Source organism: Mandrillus leucophaeus, unplaced genomic scaffold (genome assembly GCF_000951045.1).
Source record: "Mandrillus leucophaeus isolate KB7577 unplaced genomic scaffold, Mleu.le_1.0 Scaffold189, whole genome shotgun sequence".
Taxonomy (NCBI): domain Eukaryota; kingdom Metazoa; phylum Chordata; class Mammalia; order Primates; family Cercopithecidae; genus Mandrillus; species Mandrillus leucophaeus.
In genome coordinates, this window is record NW_012101909.1 from 2,150,674 (window position 1) to 2,173,637 (window position 22,964).

General features: G+C 43.0%; 1 protein-coding gene across 1 annotated transcript in view; it reads right to left on the reverse strand.

Moving 5' to 3' along the window:
- SETBP1 (SET binding protein 1) overlaps positions 1–22,964 on the reverse strand; it is a 370,382-nt gene that overhangs the window by 103,433 nt on the left and 243,985 nt on the right. Inside the window, exon 4 of the mRNA XM_011978101.1 lies at positions 12,052–15,511. Coding sequence (XP_011833491.1) covers positions 12,052–15,511 — 3,460 coding nt within the window. The remainder of the gene's footprint in view (positions 1–12,051; positions 15,512–22,964) is intronic.

Below are 22,964 nucleotides of genomic sequence, written 5' to 3' on the forward strand. Positions count from 1 at the left end.
TTGATTTGTTCTGAGTGATCTGTGTGTGTGTCTGTCTAATGTATGGGAAGTGAGAGTGGTAACTGTAACAGAAACTGACTGATTACATTTTACATTGCTGAGGTGAAGTTGGAATTTCAAACTTCAGAAAATTTATTACCTTTCCCCTTGTCCAATTCTGATCTGAGAAGAAACATTCAACACTCAGTGACACTCAAGGAAGATATTTGGCAATTGTCTTCAGCCCTAATTTGTCTCCTTCTCAGTCGATGTCCTGACACTGGAAATCTGGTGGAGATTTTAGTTAAATGGGACAATCTAGAAATCTGTACAGTTTTCATGCCCAATTCCTCCTGCATTTATTTTTAAAATGTATTCCCCTGTTTGGGTAATGACACAACATGCAAAAGGAAAGGTTATCATGAGCAAATCTGGGAAAACACTTATGAGAAAACTGAAAAGACCTGGCAACCATGGTGGTGGTGGAGAAAGAGGAGGCAAAGGATGGGGTGTGGCTTGGGGGGAGCATGAGTTGGTTTTCCTAGGTTAGGTTGGAGAAAGGGCAGATTGGAAGAGGAAGCAAGGTGAGTGCTTTCCATCAGCTGGGGACCTGTGTGTTTACATTACCATGGTGGCTATTTCTGGGCAGTGGGATTGTAGGTGATTTTAGTTGTTTTTGAATTTTTCAAATTTTCTTTATTAACAGGGTTTTTTTTTTAAAGTTAATAAAAATGTTTTCAAATAATCCCATGCTATAGGTTTATAGGTGGCGAATCCATTTTTCTTGTCCCTGTCATTGGGACCTCAAATAGAAAAACAGTATTTAGCACTAAAAAGGTGAATTATTTAGTGGTAGATAAACTGACACAGACTTGTAGGACTATGACACATCTACTAAAGGATGACAAGGTGTCCCTTACATATTTAGAGCTGCCCAGGCTGGTTTCAAACTCCTATTGCCCAGGTTGGTTTCGAACTCCTGGGCCTAGGCAATTCGCCTGCTTTAGTCTCCCAAAGTGCTGGGATTACCGGTGTGAGCCACTTTGCCCAAGACTATGTTTTACAAATATTAGGCACCCAATACTTTTAAAACTGTGATTGGAATAAAGTAAAAATATAACAGCCCAAAGAAGCATATCCTATAAGAGAAACCTTTTTTGCCTATTGAGTCTTACTTGCAATATAAGACATGACAGACAGGCTTCAGATAGGCTTTGCACTACAGTTTCTCCAGCCTACATCCCATTTCCTTGTGGACATTCAAACTGAGATGAGGCATCCACTCTAACAACTTCCCAAACTTCTGAGGTGTATCCCAAACTCATGGATCTCTCTCTCTCTCTCTCTCTTTTTTTTCCCCAGGGATCTCTTAATGACTTGATCCATTCCAGTTTTACTTGTAGTGTATATCGCTCTTTGTTTTTTCTTTTTTCTTTTTCTTTTTCTTTTTCTTTTTTTTTTTTTTTTTTTTGAGATGGGGTCTTGCTCTGTTACCCAGGCTGGAGTGCAGTGTCATGCAGTGGCACAATTGTGGTTTCCTGCAGCCTTGAACTCCTGGGCTTAAGCAGTCCTCCCACCTCAGCCTCCCAAGTAGCTGGGACTACAGGCATGCACCACCATATCTGGCTACTTTTTGTATTTTTTTTTTTTTTTTTGTAGAGACGGAGGTCTCCCTGTGTTGCCCAGGCTGGTTTCAAACTCCTGGGCCCAGGCAATTCGCCTGCTTTGGTCTCCCAAAGTGCTGGGGTTACAGGTGTGAGCCACTGTGCCCAGTCAGCATATAGCATTTTTAAAGTGTAAGTTTTTGTATGTTTACTAGAAGGTGGGTAAAGATCCTTAAATTTTAATTTTAAAAAACAAAGATTTAAATGTTAGTTTTAGTGCTTTGTAATTTAGCAAATAAGAATATTCTTGTGCACCATTTGTGTCTTCCTTGTGATTTTCAGGAGATTCATGCTCCATTCAAGTTCTCTTTCCCCAAGTGAGCTAAAGGCTTTGCAGACAGAATTGGCATCAGACCCTGGGCTTGGCTAACCCCGGTTCCAAAGAACTCCCTTTGTATGTAAAAAAAATCCTATTTTCAGCAAAGACTAAATTGCCTATTAGTTAGTGTCTTATTCTGGGCTCCTCTATTTAACCCACTGGCAAGGGTTCTTTAGGGATAACTTGGAAGGTAAGTCATACTACTGGCCTGATCAAATACTTAAGAAATACAGTGGGAAAAATGGCAGTGGGGGTTGGGGGGATGCTGGGAAAATTCCAGGAGACTTGCGATCTAGCACTTTTTCTAAACAAAAAATGGCTTGATCACTTTGGGTTTTGATTTCCTTGTCTGTCAAGTGGAAAAGCAACACCTATTTGCAGACCCCACTGGATTTTGAAGATCAAATGAAAGTAAGGAAGTGCACTTTGAAAAGCATAACACCCTGTTCAGATGTATGGGATGACTGTGATGTAGCCTCAGGGAAAGCTTTTTATCTCTGGGTCCTCAGATCCTCCATCAACAAGGTGAGCCCCATCTTCTTATTGACTCACTGCCCATCTTTCTCCCCAGTCCCCACACTGAAGAGCGTGGAAACAATAGCAGAAGCAGCTCTTGGGACTTGCCTGCTCTACTCTGTTGACCTCGCTTAATGCCTCCTTCTTCTTATCCAGCTTGTTCTGAATCTCTCTGTAACAGGACAAATACCAATATCAACTTGCCTTTACAACATGCAGCTTATTTCACTGATACTTAGTTTTCAGGGTTTTTTTTTTTGTAGAATGGGTTTTTATTTCTAGTCATTAAGTGCATAACTCCCATTATTCTTGCTAATTGCTTTGTGTGTATGTCTATATCCATCTCTTATCTCCTGATGGCTGTATAAGGTCTTTGAGGACAGGCATGTTTCTTGGTACTTCATCATTCCACTCAGTACGTAGCACCAAGCTCAAAGCATTTCACACTCAGCACCCCTGAACATCATTGTGTCTTCCCTTCCTCTGGGAGGCAGTTCAACCCCTCTTCACGGCAGTTGTGCCTCTTAAAAATCCATCCCCACTCAACTGCTAACTTCCATCTAGCCAAATGACTTCCTGTACCCCCTCAAATATCTTCACTCATGCTGCTGTAGCACTCACAGTGAACCTACTCTCCGAGCTTCTGCCACAGGACCTTGTCTTTCACTGAACACTGTTATCCTTCCTGTTCCTGGGTCCCCACAGCTCCCATTGTTGGCCAGTGAGTTAGCATGGATTAAACTTGGTCTGCATTTATTCTCTGGTTGTTTTACGAATGCTAACTTAGTTTCTTTCTTGCTTTTTCTTTCCTTCTGGTCTCCCTAATTGTCTCTGGCACTATGCTATATGTTGGGTGACCAAAGACCTCTCAATCATTTTTAAGAGTGCAAGCTTTTTATGTACCAGCATATATATTTTATTCCACAAACTAGTAAAAAGCTCTGTAAGACTGACAGTTAGGCTTTCATCTATAATCCTTTGTACATGGCAAGAGTTCAGTAACAGAACCATTTATTAGAACTTGTGATAACTTGTTCATTCTTCCATACATTCACAGATGCACAGCAAACACCCAAGGTACCACAGAAAGGAATTTTCAAATAGTCATCATATGATCAAAAGTTATGTGCCTGTGTGTCTGTGAGGCAGGGAAAGGGAAGCTGACCTGAAATCTCTTACCTCTTTTCAAATATTATAACCTTTACCTTCTCTACTCATGGTCTTTTTGGCCTTATACTATGACATGTGGAATGACATAGTATAAGGGAATCTGGCATTGCGTTTCTGCTCCCAGAATTGGAGAAACTTAGACTTAAGGCCTATTGAGAATGGGAGTATCACTTCTCATCAAGCGCTGACTTCACAAACATAGTCTTCTTGGAAGCTGGGGCACTGCTAGAAACACAGCAACCTTTTCATTATCTGCACCTGCAGCCTCCATTCTCTCATCATCCACTTATTCATTAACTCCTTGCCATTCGGCCTAGGCACACAGTCTATGAGGCTCCAAACAGATGAGATATCAAATACATAATGTTTAACATTTCTGTTGTCTTCAGGGTCACCAATATGTTCATGCATATTTTCATTTGTTTCCATTCTCCATAAACTCTGCATCTTCTGGCTTGCTGATCACTTCTTTCTTCTTAAATTTAGTCTCCGACATTTCTGGCATTCCTTCTCTGCAACCTTCCTGGTCCCCACTTCCTCTGTGTCTCTGTTTAAGGTGGGTTGCCAGGTCATCTCTTCCACCCTCCTTCCTTCATTCCCTCTGACTCTCTCCTTGCTGAATCTCTAGGTCTAGCTCTGCACAGCGCTGGCAACTGCTGCCTAAACCCCTCATCATTCTGGACACCAGCCAGGTTTCTGCTCTGTTCATGTGCTCCCACCCTCTCAGTGCCTGGAGGCCACACATTGGATTCACCTTTGACTTTAGCTAGAGAGGGAAAGAGATGAAATCAAGGATGGCTCCTTTTAAATATAATTTTTGCTTGAGCATCTGTGTAGATAGTGATTCCTTTATGTAGTTATAATCTGGGGGTGGAGGGTGGAGGAGGAAGGGCAGGTGGGTACAACCTAAACAAGTAAGTGAATAATTGCAACACAGCATGAAGAGTACAGAGATGAGGTAAGTTTGCCCAATTGAGGTTAGGGAGAGGGAGTGGTCAGGAAAGAAAGATAAAGTATAATCTGGTCATTTTATGACTTTCGCTTGTTTAAAAAGTAGTTTCTGGCCAGGCACGGTGGCTCACAGCTACAATTCCAGTGCTTCGGGAGGTGGAGGAGGGAGGATCACTTGAGCCCAGGAGTTCAAGACCAGTCTGGGGAACAGAGTGAGACCCTGTCTCTACAAAATTAAAAATTAAAACAAAAATTAACCAGGTATGGTGGCATACACCTGTAGTCCTTGCTACTTGGAGTCCTGAGGTGGGAGGATTGCTTGAGCCCAGAAGTTGGAGGTTTTAGTAAGCTAGGATCCTGGGTGACAGAGATTCTGCCTCTAAAAACAAAATGAAATACAATACAATAAAAAGTGGCTTGCCACTGCTTGCTTGATCAAGCATAAGCCTCAGAGTATGGGAAAACGACCCTCTAGCCCCTGACTACAACGTTCTTCCCTCACTTTATCTGCCAATGTTCCCCAACTACAGATCCAAACCCCAGTAAAATGGGACTATGGGCTGGTCGCGCTGGTTCATGCCTGTAAACCCAGCACTTTGGGAGGCCGAGAAGGGTGGATCACTTGAGGTCAGGAGTTCAAGACCAGCCTGGCCAACATGGTGAGACCCTGTCTCTACTGAAAATACAAAAATTAGCTGGGCGTGCACCTGTAGTCCCAGTTACTTGGGAGGCTGAGGCAAGAGAATCACTTGAACCTGGGAGGTGAAGGTTGCAGTGAGGTGAGATCGCACCACTGCATTCTAGCCAGGGAGACAGAGCGAGAGTCTGTCTCAAAAAAAAAAAAAAAAAAAAAAAAAAAAAAAGAAACCAAAAAAACTGCACTATACAGGTTTTCCCAAATATTTCTTGGTGTTTCCATCTACATACCTTTGTTTGCATGGCTCCTGTTCTAGGTCACACTTCCTACCCCATGTCCCATCACCAACCTTACCATCTCCACTCTCCGAAAGTATCTTGCATCATTCAAGACCCATCTTACATGGTGACTGCTATGAAGAGTATTTCCAGGTCCCACCTCTCCTCCCCCACTGAGAACACAGAGGTGGCTCACAAGTCAGCTGGACGGCCCTTGCTCTTTCTTTATGGCTTTCTGATGGCTCTTGCAGTCGGCTTTTAACATGAGGAGGTGCTGCTGGTTTCTTCCCCTAAATTATAGTGGTCCTCCTGGATTGTAGCCTCTTTGAAGGCAAAAGCATTGAGTTACTCATCTTTGATTTCTTCCTGGGACTGCAATAAGCCTTATACATTAAAAAATGTTGTCTTGTCCTCATCGCTTCCCCTTGAATTCAGTCAACTTGGATTAAGTGCTATACTGGCTCAAGCCTAGGCCGCAATTTTAAAAGTATTTATCACTTGTTGTTTTATAGAGTGAAGAGATAGTTTTCTGGAGTTTCCTTCCAAAGGTGCCTTGCTTATCTCTGCCCAGTGACAGCCTTTTGAAGGCATGCTTCCTGATTTCTCCAGCCAAGAAGGATCCATATTATAGCAAAGCCAAGTCTGTCAAAACTGTAACTTCTCTGCACCCACACCTGAATCTGCATAATTTCCCAATCCCACAGAGGTATAAATAAAAACTTTCACCAGGACAGGATAACATTTGCCAACTGTGGGAAGATAAATGGCTTGGGGACTTCAAGCTCCAAAGGCAGAATTGCTCCATTTCTGATTTCAATGTAGCAAAGGAGACGCTGTGAGTCTCAGTTATTTTTTTTGTTTCATTGCTACAAAGTTATGGGTTATATCATTTAATTTGATTAATTCTTGGTTTCCAAAAGGAAACCTTAGGAGGAACCTTGGGAGGCTCAATAAAATAAGTATGTGCAATTGTTAAGACAAGAGAGGAAAAAAAAATGACTTCCATCAGAGCCCACAAAGATCGTTTCCAGTCCCAAACATGGGTCCCCAGAGATAGCCTGGAAACCAAATTATTGTCAAAGAGATGCTTACCTTTTACAACAGCTCACAGCAAAAGAAAATATACAGCTTAACATCTCTCCCATGACTCACCTTTCTGTTTTTTTCTAGTATTCGCTCTCTCTCTCTCCCTTCCCATGCCCCTCTCCTTGATGTGAAGCTTCCCAGTCTGAGCTCTTCACCCAATTAAATATGTATCATTAGATGAGTCACTTGACCGTCTTAAGCCTCAGTGTGCTCATCAGCAAAATGAGGTGTTTGTACTACATTATTAAGATTCATTTAATGCTGAGTCTAAATACAAATCCAAGTGTGCTCTGTCTGTTCCCATAAAAATGTTCATATTTGTGTTCTCACCTATTTGTGTCTCAGATGGTGACTATGGTTTCAGCCTGTACAAGAAACAAGCTAATTTGTTGGTGGGACTCAAGTACTAGGGGTTCCACCTTTTGCAAAGGAGAAATCCAATGGCTAAGTGAAGTGGCTGGAGCTAAAGATGAATGGGGGTAAGTCTCATAGATTAATATACAACCACTGGTACCTGTTTTCAAACTTGATTGAACAACTAATTATTTGGTCAACATGGTCAATAACTTGGATATTTACTTTGTAGCTTCTGCCTGTACATGTGTGTAGGGGAGCTGTGTACAAATTGAAATTCCATTGTATAAATTTGAGTCTTTTAGAATCCTAGACTATCAGGTCTGGTCAGAACCTTTATGGTCATAATCCCATTCTGGAAAACTGAAAGTCAAAAAACAGAAGAGGTACTTCAGCTGGTTAGTATGAGAGATAAGACTTGGACAGGTCTTCCTAACCCTACTTGAACTGCACAGCAGCCATTAGTTAACTAATCTTTCATTTCCTCCCACAAGAGGACTCAAAATTGGACTTGGATTAAGGTTAAAAAGACTATATTTCATCTGCTTCCCAGATTTTACTCCCTTTATTCCTGGTCTTAATTTTCTCCTCACATTAGTCCTCTTCTTCCTTTTATTCCATTTTAAGGAAATGATACTCAAACGCTTCTTTTGTATAGTTTTCATGACGTTTCATCCATGTGGCTAATTCCCTCAACTGGATAACTGCTTGGAGGAGGTTTTTGTATTATTTTTGGCTTGGGCATCCATATCCTGCCAGTGAGTGACAGCAGAGACTGCCTCCTCAAATTTCCACAGTGCTGATAAGAGGAGTTGGCAAAGGGCAAGAAGGAAGCTATAAGGAGAGATGGAGGGGGCCAGGTGCCAGGGAATCCAGCTACATACATGGCAGGATTTGCATATATGAGATGTGCACTCAGAATCAGTTCTCAGCATCCACTCATCATGAGGAAAGTACTTTACATTTGGGGACTTGGGATGGCTACCTTCTTAACAATGGCACTAAACCAAGAGGTAACACATGTAGATTCACTCTTCTCATTTTTTTTTGTTTTAAGTTATCTGATTGGAGCTTGAACAGCAGTTGTCATGAGGTCTCAGTGTCTGGCGTAAGTTTAGGTCAAAGTACGCAAAGATTGTTTCCAAGTGATCTGAATAGAAAATGTCACTCATCACTCTTCCACCACCATGTGAAAACTTGGCTTTGAGGGCACATGGCATCATTCTGACTAAGCATTGTTACCCCGGAGTATGCAATCGCTTTTCTGGCCCTCTGCTGCATGTTAGTGTGCAAGAGATGGCAATGCCTGCCGACAGACAGGCCCAAATAGGAGCTGATAAGGCTTATACCAATTCTGAGATTGCACCTTCTCACTATTTGTCCATTTTGTGGTCCCAGGCAAGCATTTTTATAAATGGACATTTAGCAGATGGTATGCATTTAGAAAACAGGCCAAAAGAGCTACTGCATTCTGAAACTGAAAAAGGGAGGCGTAAAATACAGAAAAACGGTCAGGAGTCTGTACTGCATCCTAGGCCCAGGTATGTTAGAAGTGGGCTAACAAGACAATGCAACCATCTGCTGGGCCATGGAGACAAAGAATGAAAAATTTCCCAGCAAGAAAAAGGAAATAGAGTGTGCAACTGCTGCTATTGCTAAATAGGGTCTTTAATCCCTCTCTCCACAATGGTAATGACTTACATTTATATGGTATCTTTCATCAGCTCTGATCTCAGGGAGCACTGAAAGCCTTCTCTTGACTCTGCTCCTAAATCTGGTCCTTAACAGGCTAAAGGATGACATCTATATTTATACTGTGTCTATTTTAGAGAAGAATAGCTCATGTGAAATAGGACATTCGGATGCTAAGGAAATGAATGAAGTGTGACGAAGGAAAAGGTGGAGGGAGAGAAGTTGTAGAAAGTGCAGATGCTTATTTCCAATCATGACCCTCAGTATCATCCAGCTGAATAGACACCTCCACTCAGATAAAGTCACTGAAAGCTCTTAATGCATCTAGTAAGCTCAGCTTCATCTCATCTGCCTCCTGTCTTTTCATGGAACTTGGCACTCTTCAGAGTCTATCACATTAAGGTGAATATTCTTCAGGGAGTCTTGACAAACTCTGACATTGGATTCTATGTGATGCTAAAGATATTTTTCTTTCATGCTTTGGAGGCACAGCAATGAAGGAGCCATTTGAGATATAGGCAATGAGAGGCTAAGGCTTGGAAGGGAGGGGAATAAGGGGGAATCTGGCCTGTCTCAGTAAGAAGCTCAATGAGATATGCAGGAACATCAGGTATAGCTCATATCGATGTAGCAGCCACCAACAATTATGATTCATTAAAGTTCTGGGAAAAAATAAGCTCATACAAGACAGAGATAGACACAAAGCAGTGGCAAAAATAACTCAGAGTGCTGGATTTCAGTAAGGACAGAGGTGGAAGCTCTGTCCATGGTGTCTCCAGGCTGATAATATCAATTCAGGAAAGGTAAGGCCACAAGGATTCCTTCTACATTGGCCGGGAATTGAATAAATGGGTGTCTTCTTCCCTTAACTATTCTTTTCAGTAATGATCACATAATCACTGTGCAGACACCTTAGGGAATGGCATATGATCTGAGGATGAATGGGATTTTGAAGACAAGAACAGAGGTGACATAGAGGAACACTGGACTGGGCACCAAGAGCTGTGTTCTAAACACAGCTTTCACCAGCTTCGTGGCAGGTAGTCAAGGTTCAATGCAGCAGGCAAATTTCTGGGCTTAAAATCAAAACCAAATGCTTTTTGAACCTTGACAGTTCACTTGATCTCTTTGAGCCTCAGTATCCTGATCTGTAATATAGGAATAAAAATACCTGTCTTATAAGATTGCACAAAGGGCATTACACAGAAATTTATGTGAAATGGCTTTAAGAATGGAAGCACACTATACACAAAAGGTCTGGCCCAACCCTGTGAGTTACAGATGGGAAGACAGTACCCCAAAGAAGTGGAACCCCATGCCTAAGGCCACACGGAGAAGTAGTAACAGAGTTGGGCCTTGTATCCAGTTCTTCAGGTTGAATCTAGCTTTCTTTCGTGACATTGTTATGATACCTATTTCTTCCCATCTCAAGTGGCTGGCTGAAGATCCCATGAGATGGGACAGAGATGGGGAGGAGTTTTAATAAAGTGATGAACACCATATAAATGCAAGCACATGAAAAGCAATATAACTAGAGTAGGGGCACACAGTGACTGGACATGAACCCCAGCTGGGAAACTTGATGAAGTCCACCAGCACTCAGCAATACAGCCTGGCCACAGACAAATCCTGGTAAAATCACTGAGAAAACTAACACGCAACAACGTCCGGCTTTAGCTTCTCGAGATCTTGCTCCTTGGGTCTGTTAAATCAGGATTTTTGCTTGTAGGTTCTTAACAATTACCCCTCATCATTATTTTCTAGATAAATAAGGCTCATAAAATTACAAAAATAAGAACATCTTCTGTCCACAGCTAGTGTAGGTCCCATGAATCAGTTTCATCATGCTGAAAGAGATCAGCTTCTCACATGTCATGCAAGGTCAAGGCAGTACCTCCTGCCCAGGTGGGCTTAGCCTGCACTCTGCATAAAACCAAGCACCTTCAACAAAGTCTGATGATGAAAAATGATGATGCCCAGATGAGCACATCCACTTTGGGCAGACACAAAGTGTAGGTCATTTATTACCTTTAGCAAATGCAGGAGATGTGACTGCTAATTGGTCTCTTCATTAACCAAGGAGAACATCTACCACTACAACTCACAAGCTAGTGGCAATCTGGGGCGATTTTTAAGTGGTTTCCACTTCATAATCATATTTCTTCCTGAAATCTGCTGGCCTAAAAAATGTCTCTAATTCTTCATGAATAGACTATTCCTGCCTTCAGGAAATATGGGCTTCCTGGGAAGGGAGAGGACAAGTGAGTGGTACACATCATAAACAGAAGTGAAATGCTACACCAAACCTTAAACATGGATGATTTTTTTTTTTTTTAAAGCCAGGCTTTGGTTAGAGGGTTTTATACTATTTGGCGACAGGGGGAACCCAATAACTTTTTTTTTTTTTTTTTTTTTAGCTTCTGCAACTCCTAGGTAAGAAGTTTCTACTATTTTCCTAATAACTAATGGCTCTAGTCTTCTACAGGAGTTTTATCATATATGATGTAAGGCCAGGGTCAAAGGGATACTTTTGCAGAAATGTGAGGCCCTAACAGCAGGGAAGGATTTGTGTGGTTGGGGAGGTTAGCAAGGGAATTCTGCCAGCAACTGACAAGGAATACGGTCCTTCTAGTAGCAACCAGCATTTCAGTTTCAATTAGTGAACAAAATCCCTTTCTAGTGGGCATGCAAAGAGACACAGTTATAAGGTCTCCTGGGAGCAGGAGGCACACACCACCTTCCAGCCTCCCTCCTTCCACTGAGTGCACAAAAATGACAAGTATCTGAATGTAGTCAAGTTTTCATTTTAGGGACCTGCCCAGGACAACTTATCAAATGCCCATGGAAAAAAAGGGAAACAATATGGCCCAAAGCTGTGGCTACCTGATCAGTTAGACTTCAGGATTCACTGGTCATCAGCTTCTAATGGCTCTGCAGTGGACTTCTCACATTACATGTGTGACTTCTGGACCTGGCATGCCAGATAAACTAGCTAGTCATTTCCTTCCAGGCTTGGCATTCTTGGATCTTATTGGTATTCCTAATGAGTTTTAGAGGCTGTATCCAAACAGCAAACTGTACTGTTAGATCAGATGAGGACTTAAGAATAGCATCTTTAATAAAAAGCATAAACATAGTGGGCATGACTGCAGTGTAGACAGTTATTAGGGTTATGGTTTCAAAGTTTCTCAAACAATGGCTCCAGGAGAGAAGGAAGATAGTAAATACCAAGTAAACAACGTACAAAATGTGCAGCAAACTCAAATGTGCAAGGAGACCCATTTTAATTTGATTCCCACCTCTTTGCAAACTAATGAACACAATGTGCCACAGATGTGTCTGAGGTGCAAAGTCCAGCAATTAAATAACTAGACAATCCAAGTCTGAAGAAAAACTTAGCCTTACCTGGAGACATGGAGGAGTCATAAGAACTTCTCTCCTTGCGGTTCATCTTGAAGGCTTGGATGTCCTTTTCCCTGTACGTTCCAAAGCCTTCATAGCTCCTCCTTTTACTCCCACTCACGTCACTGTCCCACTTGTCATTCGAAGGGTTCATTTCACTGAACACGTCCAGGTTCTCCGATCTCGTGCTGCCACCATCCCCGCCACTGCCAGAGTATCTTTTTGTGCATGAGTCCACAGGCTCACTGCTCAAGTCTCCTTTTTCCTTGGCCTGTGTCCAATGCTGGGCGTCGGAAAGTGACAGTGTAGACAAGGTGTCCACCTCGAAGTTGTTCTTAGAAGCTTTGTGGCCGGCTTCACTGTGCTGGTGCTTCTGTTTCTCCTTATGCTTGTTCTTCTCACTCACCAGCGGGAGCTCTTTGTCTGCGCTACTCAGCCGCTCGCTCAGGATGTGGCTGGAGAAGCCTGTGGCTTTGCCTGCAAAGAGACCACTCAGGTTGTCGTGGGTCCCTAGGATCCGGTCTTCCTTGTGCTTATGCTTGTGTTTGTGTTTCCTCTTATGGAGCCGACCGCTGGACAGACTGGCACTGCCTACCTTGGGAGGATTCAGAGAAGGCTGCATGTCACCAAGGCCCATGCTAACAGGTCCCTGCAGGTGTACTCCATGCTTGGCTTTATGCTTAGCTGCACCGGACATCTTTACGTGGGAGTTTGTGTGGAACTGAGGTGGTGGCACTGTTGGCCTCATGAACGGGGAAGCTGCTCCAAGCGTGTGCGATAGGTACAAAGGAGCTGGGTACTGACCGTAATAACCAAGGTTCATCATAGGCATTGATGTGTAAGGCATTCCATAGGGTGCATAGTAACTTCCACTGGGAATAGGGTAGCTGAACCCTTGTAAAAAAGGCACCTTTGTCATGGTGTCATTGGTTTTTGCAGGCCTACCACGCTTCTTCTTTGACTTCAAGTCTGAAGTCCTACGAAGATAGAGCAACGGGTCATACTGGATATATGGCACTGGGTAATAGTGATCAAAATTAATCCGAAAAATGCTGGGATATGGATTCTCGTGGTAGAAGGTGTAACTCCGGTGGGAGATTCTGAACACTTGGAACTTGGTGATGAGCTCCTCCAGGTCTGCCAGAAACTGGAGGTCATCGCGGTTTTGCAGGCTTTTCCGTTTCCTCTTGTGCTTTGGCTTCTTGAGGCTTTCGTGGGCCAGAAAGTTGTCCACAATGAGATGCTTTTGCCGGTGGCCATGCCGGTTCTTTGTGCTGGTGTCGGACGGAATGGCCTCCGGGTTGTCCAGGGAGCAGAAATCAAAAGAGTACCTCCTTCGGGATTCTGAGCTCTTCTCCGCTTGGTCAGAAGTGCTGTTGTTGTCTGTCCCAATGCCGCTGTCGCTGGGGATCGTCTCCTCACTGTGGGACTCACTCACAGGGGACAGCGTGATTTCCTTTAGGGAGCCAATCTCGCACAGGTGTGAAGGGGAGTTGGCCATCAGTCTGGGTGGAGACAGCTTCCAGGTTCCACTGTGTATTCCCTTTTGGGTTTTGGTTGGAAGAGCACTGATGGGCTGGAGATTTGGCATAGTTTTCAACTCTGAAAAATTGGTTTCAGTGCTGGCAGGGCTCAGGTTGCCATTGGACCCACCTAACTGTGTTGAAAGTGGGTGCATAGCTGCTGGTGAAGATGCCACAAGTGACTGAAAGTTGGAAGGCACGGCTGGAACATCCGGCTGGCTAGAAACAGGCCTGGGGTGCTTGATGGCTGTTTTGGGTTCTTCGGATGGGGGTGGCAGCTCTGCTCTTGGCTTCCTGCCCCGCTTCTTGCCAATGTAGATGGTTCCCCTCTTGCTGACATTAATCTGCTTGCCCAGTTTGCTTTCAATGGCTGCTGCCCCAGGGCTGGTCTCTGGGGGAGCTTTTGCCTTCAGAGCAACGCTGCTGGAACAGGACAAGATCTGGTTCAAGATGTTTTTCCTCTTGAGTGTCTTCATCTTATTGATAGTTTTGATGGTCTTCTTATCCAACACGCCGAGCTTTCCAACTTTCTTGTGAAATTTCATCTCGCTCATGGGTTTGTCCTCTCCCGGCACTAGCTGGGCCAACTTCGCTAAATTGCGTCGTCGCTTTCTTTTCTTAGTGCCAGGAAACTCTCGGCTGATGGGACTGACGGGGCTGGTGGAAGTTCCCTCATGAATCGTCTCGACTGTGAGCAAAGGCTGCTTCTTTGGTCGTCCCCGCTTCTTTTTGACTGGAGTGATCACAGTAAGACTGTCTGTGTTGGTGTAGAGAGGGCTGGATGGGGTGATGGGATACGCAGATGGGGGCTCCAGCATCAGTTTATCAGAGGTGGCCATAACTGCCTCTCGAAGCATGGTGCTGGGTTTTGGTTTGCTGCAAGTCCACCTTCGTTTTGCAGCAAATTTTGGATGTTGGATTTCCGGCAGCTTTCTGGATGGAGAGTGATCTGTGCACGTTGGAGGTGTCATGACCATGGGTGGCTTCCGTGGCTTAGACACACCTCCTGGGATAACTTTCTCAGCATTTCCACCAGTTTCAAGGCCAACTGAGGGGGACTCATTCTCTATCATTTTACCCAACTTAGGGACACGGGGATCCTTCTTACTCCCCTCAGAGTTGGAAAGTATCCTGTTAACTACTTCACTGCTCATAGTGATTCCAGAAGCCAGGGCTTTCTCTGGCATGATCTTTTCCACCACCGCTTTAATGGACTGTCTCTTTTTCCTCTTATGGTTGGTTGGATCCAGAGAGGGTGCCTTGATGGGGATAGTAATCCGGACATGACTTGAGTCATTTTCAGGATTACTGGCAGAACTCACGTTCTGCCTGGCTGGTGATGCCTCCTGGACACTATCTGTGGAATAACTTTCCCTTTTCCCTTCTGTATTGTCAAATGCTTTCTGGGCATTCTTGACCCAATCCAGGTCTGGGTTTGGTATGGTCTGACTTATCACATCCTTCTTACTGGACTTTTTCTTGCTGCCCACAGTAGGTGGTTCTGGGGGCTCCTTTGTACCTCCTCCATCTTGATCCACCAAGGGCTGAAGCCCGCTGCACTCAGCAGAGCTGCTGGGTGGGGCTGGTGAGCTGTGGCTGCTTGGGGATGGTGCCACACCTCCCAAAAGCAGATCTTTGTTATTGTTAGACAACTGACTCCACGTGTTCCCTGCACTGCCTTTCTTACCCTGGGCCTTTGCAAAGGAAGCCACGGGCTCAAGAGCTGGGATCTTGCTGGTGCTTGCAGTTTCTCTGCCAGACTCTGGACTGATGAAGCAATTCTGAGTGACAGGTCCGCTGTCAGAGTTGGTGGACCAGTCCATGTGGTTCTGGCTGCTGCTTTTTTGCTGGTGCTTTGGTTTTAAGGTGTCACCGGTGAAGTCCTGTGGGAGGCCTGTGTCATAATGGAGAGTTGAATGTTTCTGGGGCCTCTCGTAAGCCTAAGGGTGGGCGGAGTGGAGAAGGAGAGAGAGAGAGAGAAAGAAACAAAGATGAGCATGTTGAAGCTACTTAAGATTTGACATCAAAAGTCTCAATGATCTGAAAGTTGGAAATGAATACCTAAATGAACAGCCACCTTTAATTTTAGAATGCTTTACAGAGGTTTTCTCAATTGCAGCAGTAAAGATGTATTGCACTGGTTTTGAACATCAGTAAGCATGCTTTAATTGCAGTCTTTTCTCCCTAAATAACAGGAATCTTGACCTACCTTGGTTTAATGCAATCTTTAGAGACAGGAGGAAGGGGACATAAAGGTCACTTAGCCCAGTGACTTTTTACATTTTTACATGCTATTTTACAAATGAAGAAGCTGAGACCTGAACAATGGGGAGTCCTGCCAAAGATGGCAAATCCCAGGAGAGAATCTGAAATTCCTGACTCCCAGAGTTCTTTCACCTAACTCGAGCAGCCTCTTATTTCTGTCCCTGCTTCTCTTCAAATGAATGTCTTTCCTCACTTCCTCCTGTTCCAGCTCATTTCAGTTTGTACTTTGTCTTAAAGCTCAACATCTCTGTACAAGTAGCTCATAAAGAACCACTGTAACCAGTAAAAACAGCCCAGGTTGAGGAATTAAGGGGGCATGGAGAGAAATGGAAGAAGAAAAGAAACACACAAGAATTGTCCTAAGCCTTCAAATCCTTGTGGACTCTAGGAGTGTTGCTGTGTTTGGGGCTTAGCATGCAAAGAAATCCTTAAACTTTATATTATGCACTTATTGCTTTCTTGAGGAAACTTTTGGACAGTCTCAAAAGGAACCTTGAGTCCGCTAGACAAATGTGTCAGGAAAAAAAAAATAGTTGTCATTCAAGATCACTCCTCTGAACTTTGTCAACTGTGTTTCCCCTACATTGATTCTAAAGGAATGTCTCCAGCATGTTTCTCAGGACTGACTCTCTCCAGCTAAAATAAAAAGCTGAACCTGTTGCTGGAGGCACAACATAATCAGTGTCTACAAAACCATAATGGAATGGACAATGAACACATTGTTTGGAGACATTAAAGCTATTTTTAATAAAAATATGCTTTCACTGTTCCAGATGAATTTTAAGCCATGACACTAGTTCAAAGAAGCATTCCTTAAGGTTTATTATAAGCCCAATTTATACATAGAGTAGTAAACTTACAGGATGCATTAGCCTAAGAACTGTTAAAAAAGAGAAAATATTAGTAAATTGAAGAACCCCTCCAGGAAGTGTATGATGACTGGCTTCATGAATTTAGAAAATTTTAGCTGGTAATATCTATCTATCTATCTATCTATCTATCTATCTATCTATCTATCTATCCTCTATCTTTTTATATCTCATTTTATCTCTATTTTTCATTGAAGCTATGCAACTTATGCTTTATAGGAAAACATGTCTTACAGCCCCTGTTAAGAGTCAAAACACAGATGGCATAAAGCATTACAGGGACAGTTCAATGTAGTCATGAAACTAGGATTTCCTTCATACTAATTTCTGGAATCCCTAGGGTTATTTCCTGCCTCCCTGATTTTGTGAAATCCTGTTTATACTTACAATATTTTGTAAGCATCATGAGATAGTTTCCTCAAGGGAAGCCTGTAAATACCCAGGAGAAAACAATTTAATTTTTTAATTCATCTTGCAACTTAAACTTCTACTGAAACACCACCATCATCAACATACAGAGAATTAATCCTACCACTTGAGGGTGTTCACTGGCATTACTGCTGTGAACATAGGCTGCTATTCCATTTTCAGCAAAAACACAGAAATCTTATTTGTGGCATAAAATATTAAGTGCTGCTTACTTATCTTTTATGAATCAGGGCACTGCTAGTTTCTACTTCTGCTTTGGAAATTAGCTGGCACTCTGTGTTCACTCACAGGATCACAGGTCTAGAGGAGCTCTTGGAGGTTAAGTTTTCTGCTCCTTAGGTCCTCATACTGGGGCATCTTGAGAGTTAGTGGGGGCGATTATTAAAAATAACAGTGAGATGGCCAGGCGTGCTGGCTCACGCCTGTAGTCCCAGTACTTTGGGAGGCCGAGGCAGGTGGATCACCTGAGGTTGGGAGTTTGAGACCAGCCTGACCAACATGGAGAAACCCCATCCCTGCTAAAAATACAAAATTAGCCAGGTGTGGTGGTGCACGCCTGTAATCCCAGCTACTCGGGAGGCTGAGGCAGGAGAATCACTTGAACCTGGGAAGTAGAAGTTGTGGTGAGCTGAGATTGTGCCACTGCACTCAAGCCTGGGCAACAGGAGTGAAACTCCATTCAAAAAAGAAAAAAAGTGGGACAAACAGTGTGACTGTTTTGGAGCTGGGTAAAACAGGACTTGTAGTGGCCTTCTACCCACCTCTACCCCCATCCGTTTTCTAGTTCTAGGCACCAAAGTCCACAGAGAGGCTCCATGGTGACACTAGGCCAGGGATCTTGGGCCCCAACTCGTACCATTTTTTCTCTGTTGTTCCATTATCATATTCTTGGTACCTAGCAGAGTCTCTAATTAATGTTTCTTTCATGTTCTGGCTTCAGCTCAATCCTGGGGAGACACCCCTACCTTATAGATATACCCCTACTGTAAGTTTTCATGAAACCATGTAACTTATCTTTGTTGCACTTACCATAGTTCTAGTTTTACATTTGATTTGTGTGCTAACTGAATTAAATGTCTGTCTCCCCTTCTTGCTTGTACACATCATCACAGAGGTACTACGCAGAGCACCTGGCACACAGTAGGCACTCAATAAACATCTACTGAATGAATAAGCATACATTTTACTACAGGCATTTCATTTTGTCAATAGTGAGATCAATAATCTGTATATTGCAACATGTTGTTTGCAAACACGGTCACTGCCTTCAGCCTAATTTCTTATTCTCTGTATACCTCCTGTATGTGCCACTGCCTCCCATAAAGACATCTATCACAGTCTTTATACTGCTAGGTGGCATTTATTTGTGTACTTTTCTGTCTCCTTTTCCTAGACTATAAGTACTGTGAGGTCAGAGACTTATCGTCTTATCCCCAAGGCCTACTACAAAGCCAAGCACCCAGAAAGCTCTTGATAAATGCTTGTTAAATAAATAAATGGATGAGGTGCCTATTACCATGGCAAAATATACAGCTGCACACAAAAGACAATACACTACTAATCTGTCATTTGATGATGGCTCCTAATGAAACTGGAACACTGAAATGCCTTACGTGCTAAGCAAGAAATCCTTCCCAAATGCTTAAAGATGAAAGGAGCTTACAAGGTAACTCCCCTTCAATGTAATTTTTACTGTTAGTTCTCCCCATCTCCTAATTGTTTCACTTTTCAATTAACTCTGCCTTTGGAGAAGGCCATGAGACTGTCAGAAGGGTAGATTTCACCCTGGCAGTTGAAAGGTGGAGCTTGCTCACTTACACCCAGGGCAGACCAGCTGAGAGTAATACAGTTAAGCATGCCCGGTCCCTAGTGCTTCCCTGGACCACTGCCTGATCCCATTGTTCCTACCATTTCAGCTGCAGTCTGCCCTGCTGGGAGTGCTCAGCAATCAAAGTGCAGGGTGGACAAAAGGGAAGCACAACAAAGGATCAGGAGTAATGGAGGGAATGGTGCTTTAAGATCTTCACTCAGCTGGGCTGCAGAGAAGGGGCAGGGAGGACCCAGAAGGAGTGCTTTCTAAGAGGTCCAGAGAACAAGGCCTCCTCCAGCCTTGGCTGATGGCTATATCCCATTGCAATGCGCTTCATCTGTCAGCCATGACATATTATATACACAATAGTGAGGCTGTCAGTTCCAATATGTCCTTTGCTGAGAACTGAGCACTTACTCCATCCAGACAGAGATGGACAAGGCAAGCTGCAAGACGGGGGAAGCACACACCACAGCCTCTGCCTCCCATCCTAGTGGTCTGGGGAGATGATACCTTATTGGGCTCTTGGACTCAGGTCTTTATTGACCTATGCACCACGTCTCCTTTTTCTCTTTAGATTGAGAGTTTTGGGGTTTGATTTTTTCTTTTTGATGAGGTCTGAATCTTTTACAGCCTTTATACCATCCTCAGCCCTCAGCAGAACTATTAACAGTTAACATGTGAGGGAACAGTCAATGATATTCCATATTGGGCATACAATTCTGGTGGAAAACTTTCAATACCAAACTAAGCTTAGCATGCTTCATGGCTGCCGGCTGCCTCCCACCTCTCTCCCCATTCCCAAGAGTTGATTGATTGTGAAATTCATGGCAGTTTTGAAGGTGTGGCTCACTTTTATAAGAAAAATGTTTTCCATGCACATTGAGCCTAGGTCGAATGCTTCAGTGAAACTCTGAAAACACTAGGCAGATTTGTGCTTTCAGTATTTCTTCATGGAAGCAAGTTCTTCTGTAATGTAAAGAATCGTTTTGTAAAGTAGATAGTTATTCTCTCCCCTATAAGTTGACTAAATAATATACATTTAAAGTGTGTGCAAGTCAGGTTTCTTTTTAAAAAGTATTTTTTAGTTTATTTTTCAAAACAAAATTAGATCATTGAGTAAAATCTTAAAAATCAAAAAAATGGGAAGCAAATGAGTGACCTAGCCTTATCTCAGGCTTACCTAATGCAAAATTTATTGCAAAGAGATGAGAAGATGGTGATTTGAATCTAATAAAAATCACATAACTCATTTAAAAAAGAAAAAAAGAATCAAGCTTGACTTTGTGAGAGATAAACTACTCTTTTGAGTTAGCTATGTCTGTGCTACTTTCTGCCGACACCAATAATTTAAATTTACTGTTTGTAAGATATTTTGGGTTACATGAGCAGGAAAATATGCCTGGGTATGAAGCAATGAGGGAGGCCTCATCTCTTAATTTGGAACTTGGCACTTCTCAAGATGTGGTCCTAGATTACAGTATCAGAATCGCTTAAGGTGCTGGTTATAATACAGATACCGGGGCCCCCTGTAGACCTACAAACTCACAGTCTCTCAGGGGGAGAATGAGGCATATGCATTTTCACATGCTCCTCAGGAGAATTCTGATGGGCAACCAAGTCTTAAAATCACTAATCTAACGTTTTAACACCACATTTCTTCTCTGGGGTAGGGTCCTTCTGTGTTTGCTATAACATTCACAGCAATTTTTGGTAATAAATATGCGGAACCAACCACCATAGGCCTGTTAGGATATGTAAGTTAGCAACACGGAGCATTACTGTTTTAATCTCTGAACTCTATGCAATTTACATACTCTGAAACTCTAACATGGTTCCCTGTGTAGGTATTCCAAGTGAAGCTGAGGTGGACTGAAGAACCAATGATTTGAGTGGATAAGAAAGGACCAGAGAGGCCGGGTGCGGTGGCTCATGCCTGTAATCCCAGCACTTTGGGAGGCTGAGGCGAGTGGATCACTTGAGGTCAGGAGTTCAAGACCAGCCTGGCCAACACAGCAAAACCCTGTCTCTACTAAAAATACAAAAATTAGATGGGTATCATGGTGTGCACCTGTAATTCCAGCTACTCAGGAGGCTGAGGCAGGAGAATCACTTGAACCCAGGAAGTGGAGGTTGCCATGAGCTGAGATTGTACCACTGTATTGCAGCCTGGGCAACAGACAGAAACTGTCTAAAAAATAAAAAAATTAAAAAAAAATAAATAAAAAAAAAAAAGAAGAAGAAGAGGAGGAAAAAGAAAAAGAAAGAAAGGACCAGGAATGTGGGTGTTGATGACCTCCCACTGTGGGATTTCAAACCTCTGGGGAATCCTGGCAGGCCATCTCTGAAGCTAGAAGCAAGTGCTCAGGCCTCAGCAGGAACTGAGTGTGGGAGACAAAGAATGCAACCACAAACGGTGTGACTGGATTAAAGGTTCTCAACTCTGGCTGTATGTTAGAATCACCTAGGAAGTTTTGTAAAGATCAACATACCTGAGACCTGACCCAGCGTGATTAAATCAACAGTCTGGAAGTGGAACCTGAACAGCAGTACTTTTTCAAAGCTCTCAGGTGATCCCAATGAGCAGACAGAGTTGAGAACCACTGGATTATATCAAAGACAGGGTCTGGGTTAAGGACTAGAGAGGCTCTGATATTATCAAGAGATGTTCCAGCTCAGTGGTTTTCAAATGTGTTTCACAAAGTCCTAGGATTTTGCAAAGACATTTCTGAACTGCAGCCAGTGGATGGGGCAAGAAAAATGTTTCAGACCTTCCTTTTAACCCCCAAACCCCCAATGGAACAGACCAGCCTACCAAGGGATTTCATTTAAGAGAGAGAGAGAGAGAGAGTGAAGCAGTTCTGTCACTTAATTTAAAACAAAACTGGAAAATTACTATTTAGGCTCATGAACAGTAGGAATGCACATTCCAACATCCACTGAAATTGTCCCAAAGCTTATCTCTCCTTAGCCCAGTTCATTCCTGCATTTGCTACTAGTAGCTGGAGAAGAATGTCACCAAGTATCTTTTTAGTACCATGGTCTTATGATTCTTTGATTCCAATGGACACAGAGAAGCTATGCAGCTCCTAAACGAATATGAAGTTTCCAATTAAATACGTAAACTGAACCCATTCTCATATCCTATCACCCTGGGAATTCACCTGGATGTTATTCCCATGAAATTCATTCTTATTTGCTATTTAAGGGCTGTGGATCATACTACAGCACTTCTTTGACTTAAGGTGGTAACAGCTCATATACGACAGAGGGCCCTATCATATGCCTCTTTTACTAGTCAATAATTCTGCATAACCCAAAATAATCACTGACTTGGTTTCAGCTGTGATAGAGTAATAGGAAGTAGACATAACCTTTCCTTGGAGATAAATATGAAACTAACTAAACAAAATATATGAAATAATTGTTTTCAGGCACTAGACAATAGACAACACAGGCTGAGATTCTAGAGAAGAGAAACTCATGATGTTCCAGTTTTCTGCCTGGGAGTACTTTCTAAATCTGGGCAAGAAGAAAAGCTGAGATAGGGAAGAAAAGCTGAGATAGCTGTGACTTCACTGGGAAGAAAAATCCAAGATCAGAGTTTGGGGCTCCCGAGGGAAATGGAATTTGCAGGTTAGGATACCTGAGAAGAGGGAGCTATGCGGAAAGGAACTCTAGAAACCTTCATAGGGATTATCTTAAGTCTCTGGAAAAATTCTAGTCTTCACTTGAAGGGAAGACTTCACAAAACCTAGCAGAGATTAGCTACCAGGGGCTATCAGCTATGAGTCCTTAGGTCATGTAGTATTGGGCAAGGTTGGATTTCTCCCCAGACAGAGGGGGGAGGCGTCAATGAATATCCCAGGCATTCAGCTGACATCTCAGAAATGGTACTCCTTAAGAGCAGAATTATTCCAGCTCTAGAATAAAAGCTACTCGAGCTCCTCACTAACAAATTCTGAAAAGAACTCTTGGCATAAAGCTGATCTGCCAATAAATTAACTGCTGATCAGAACG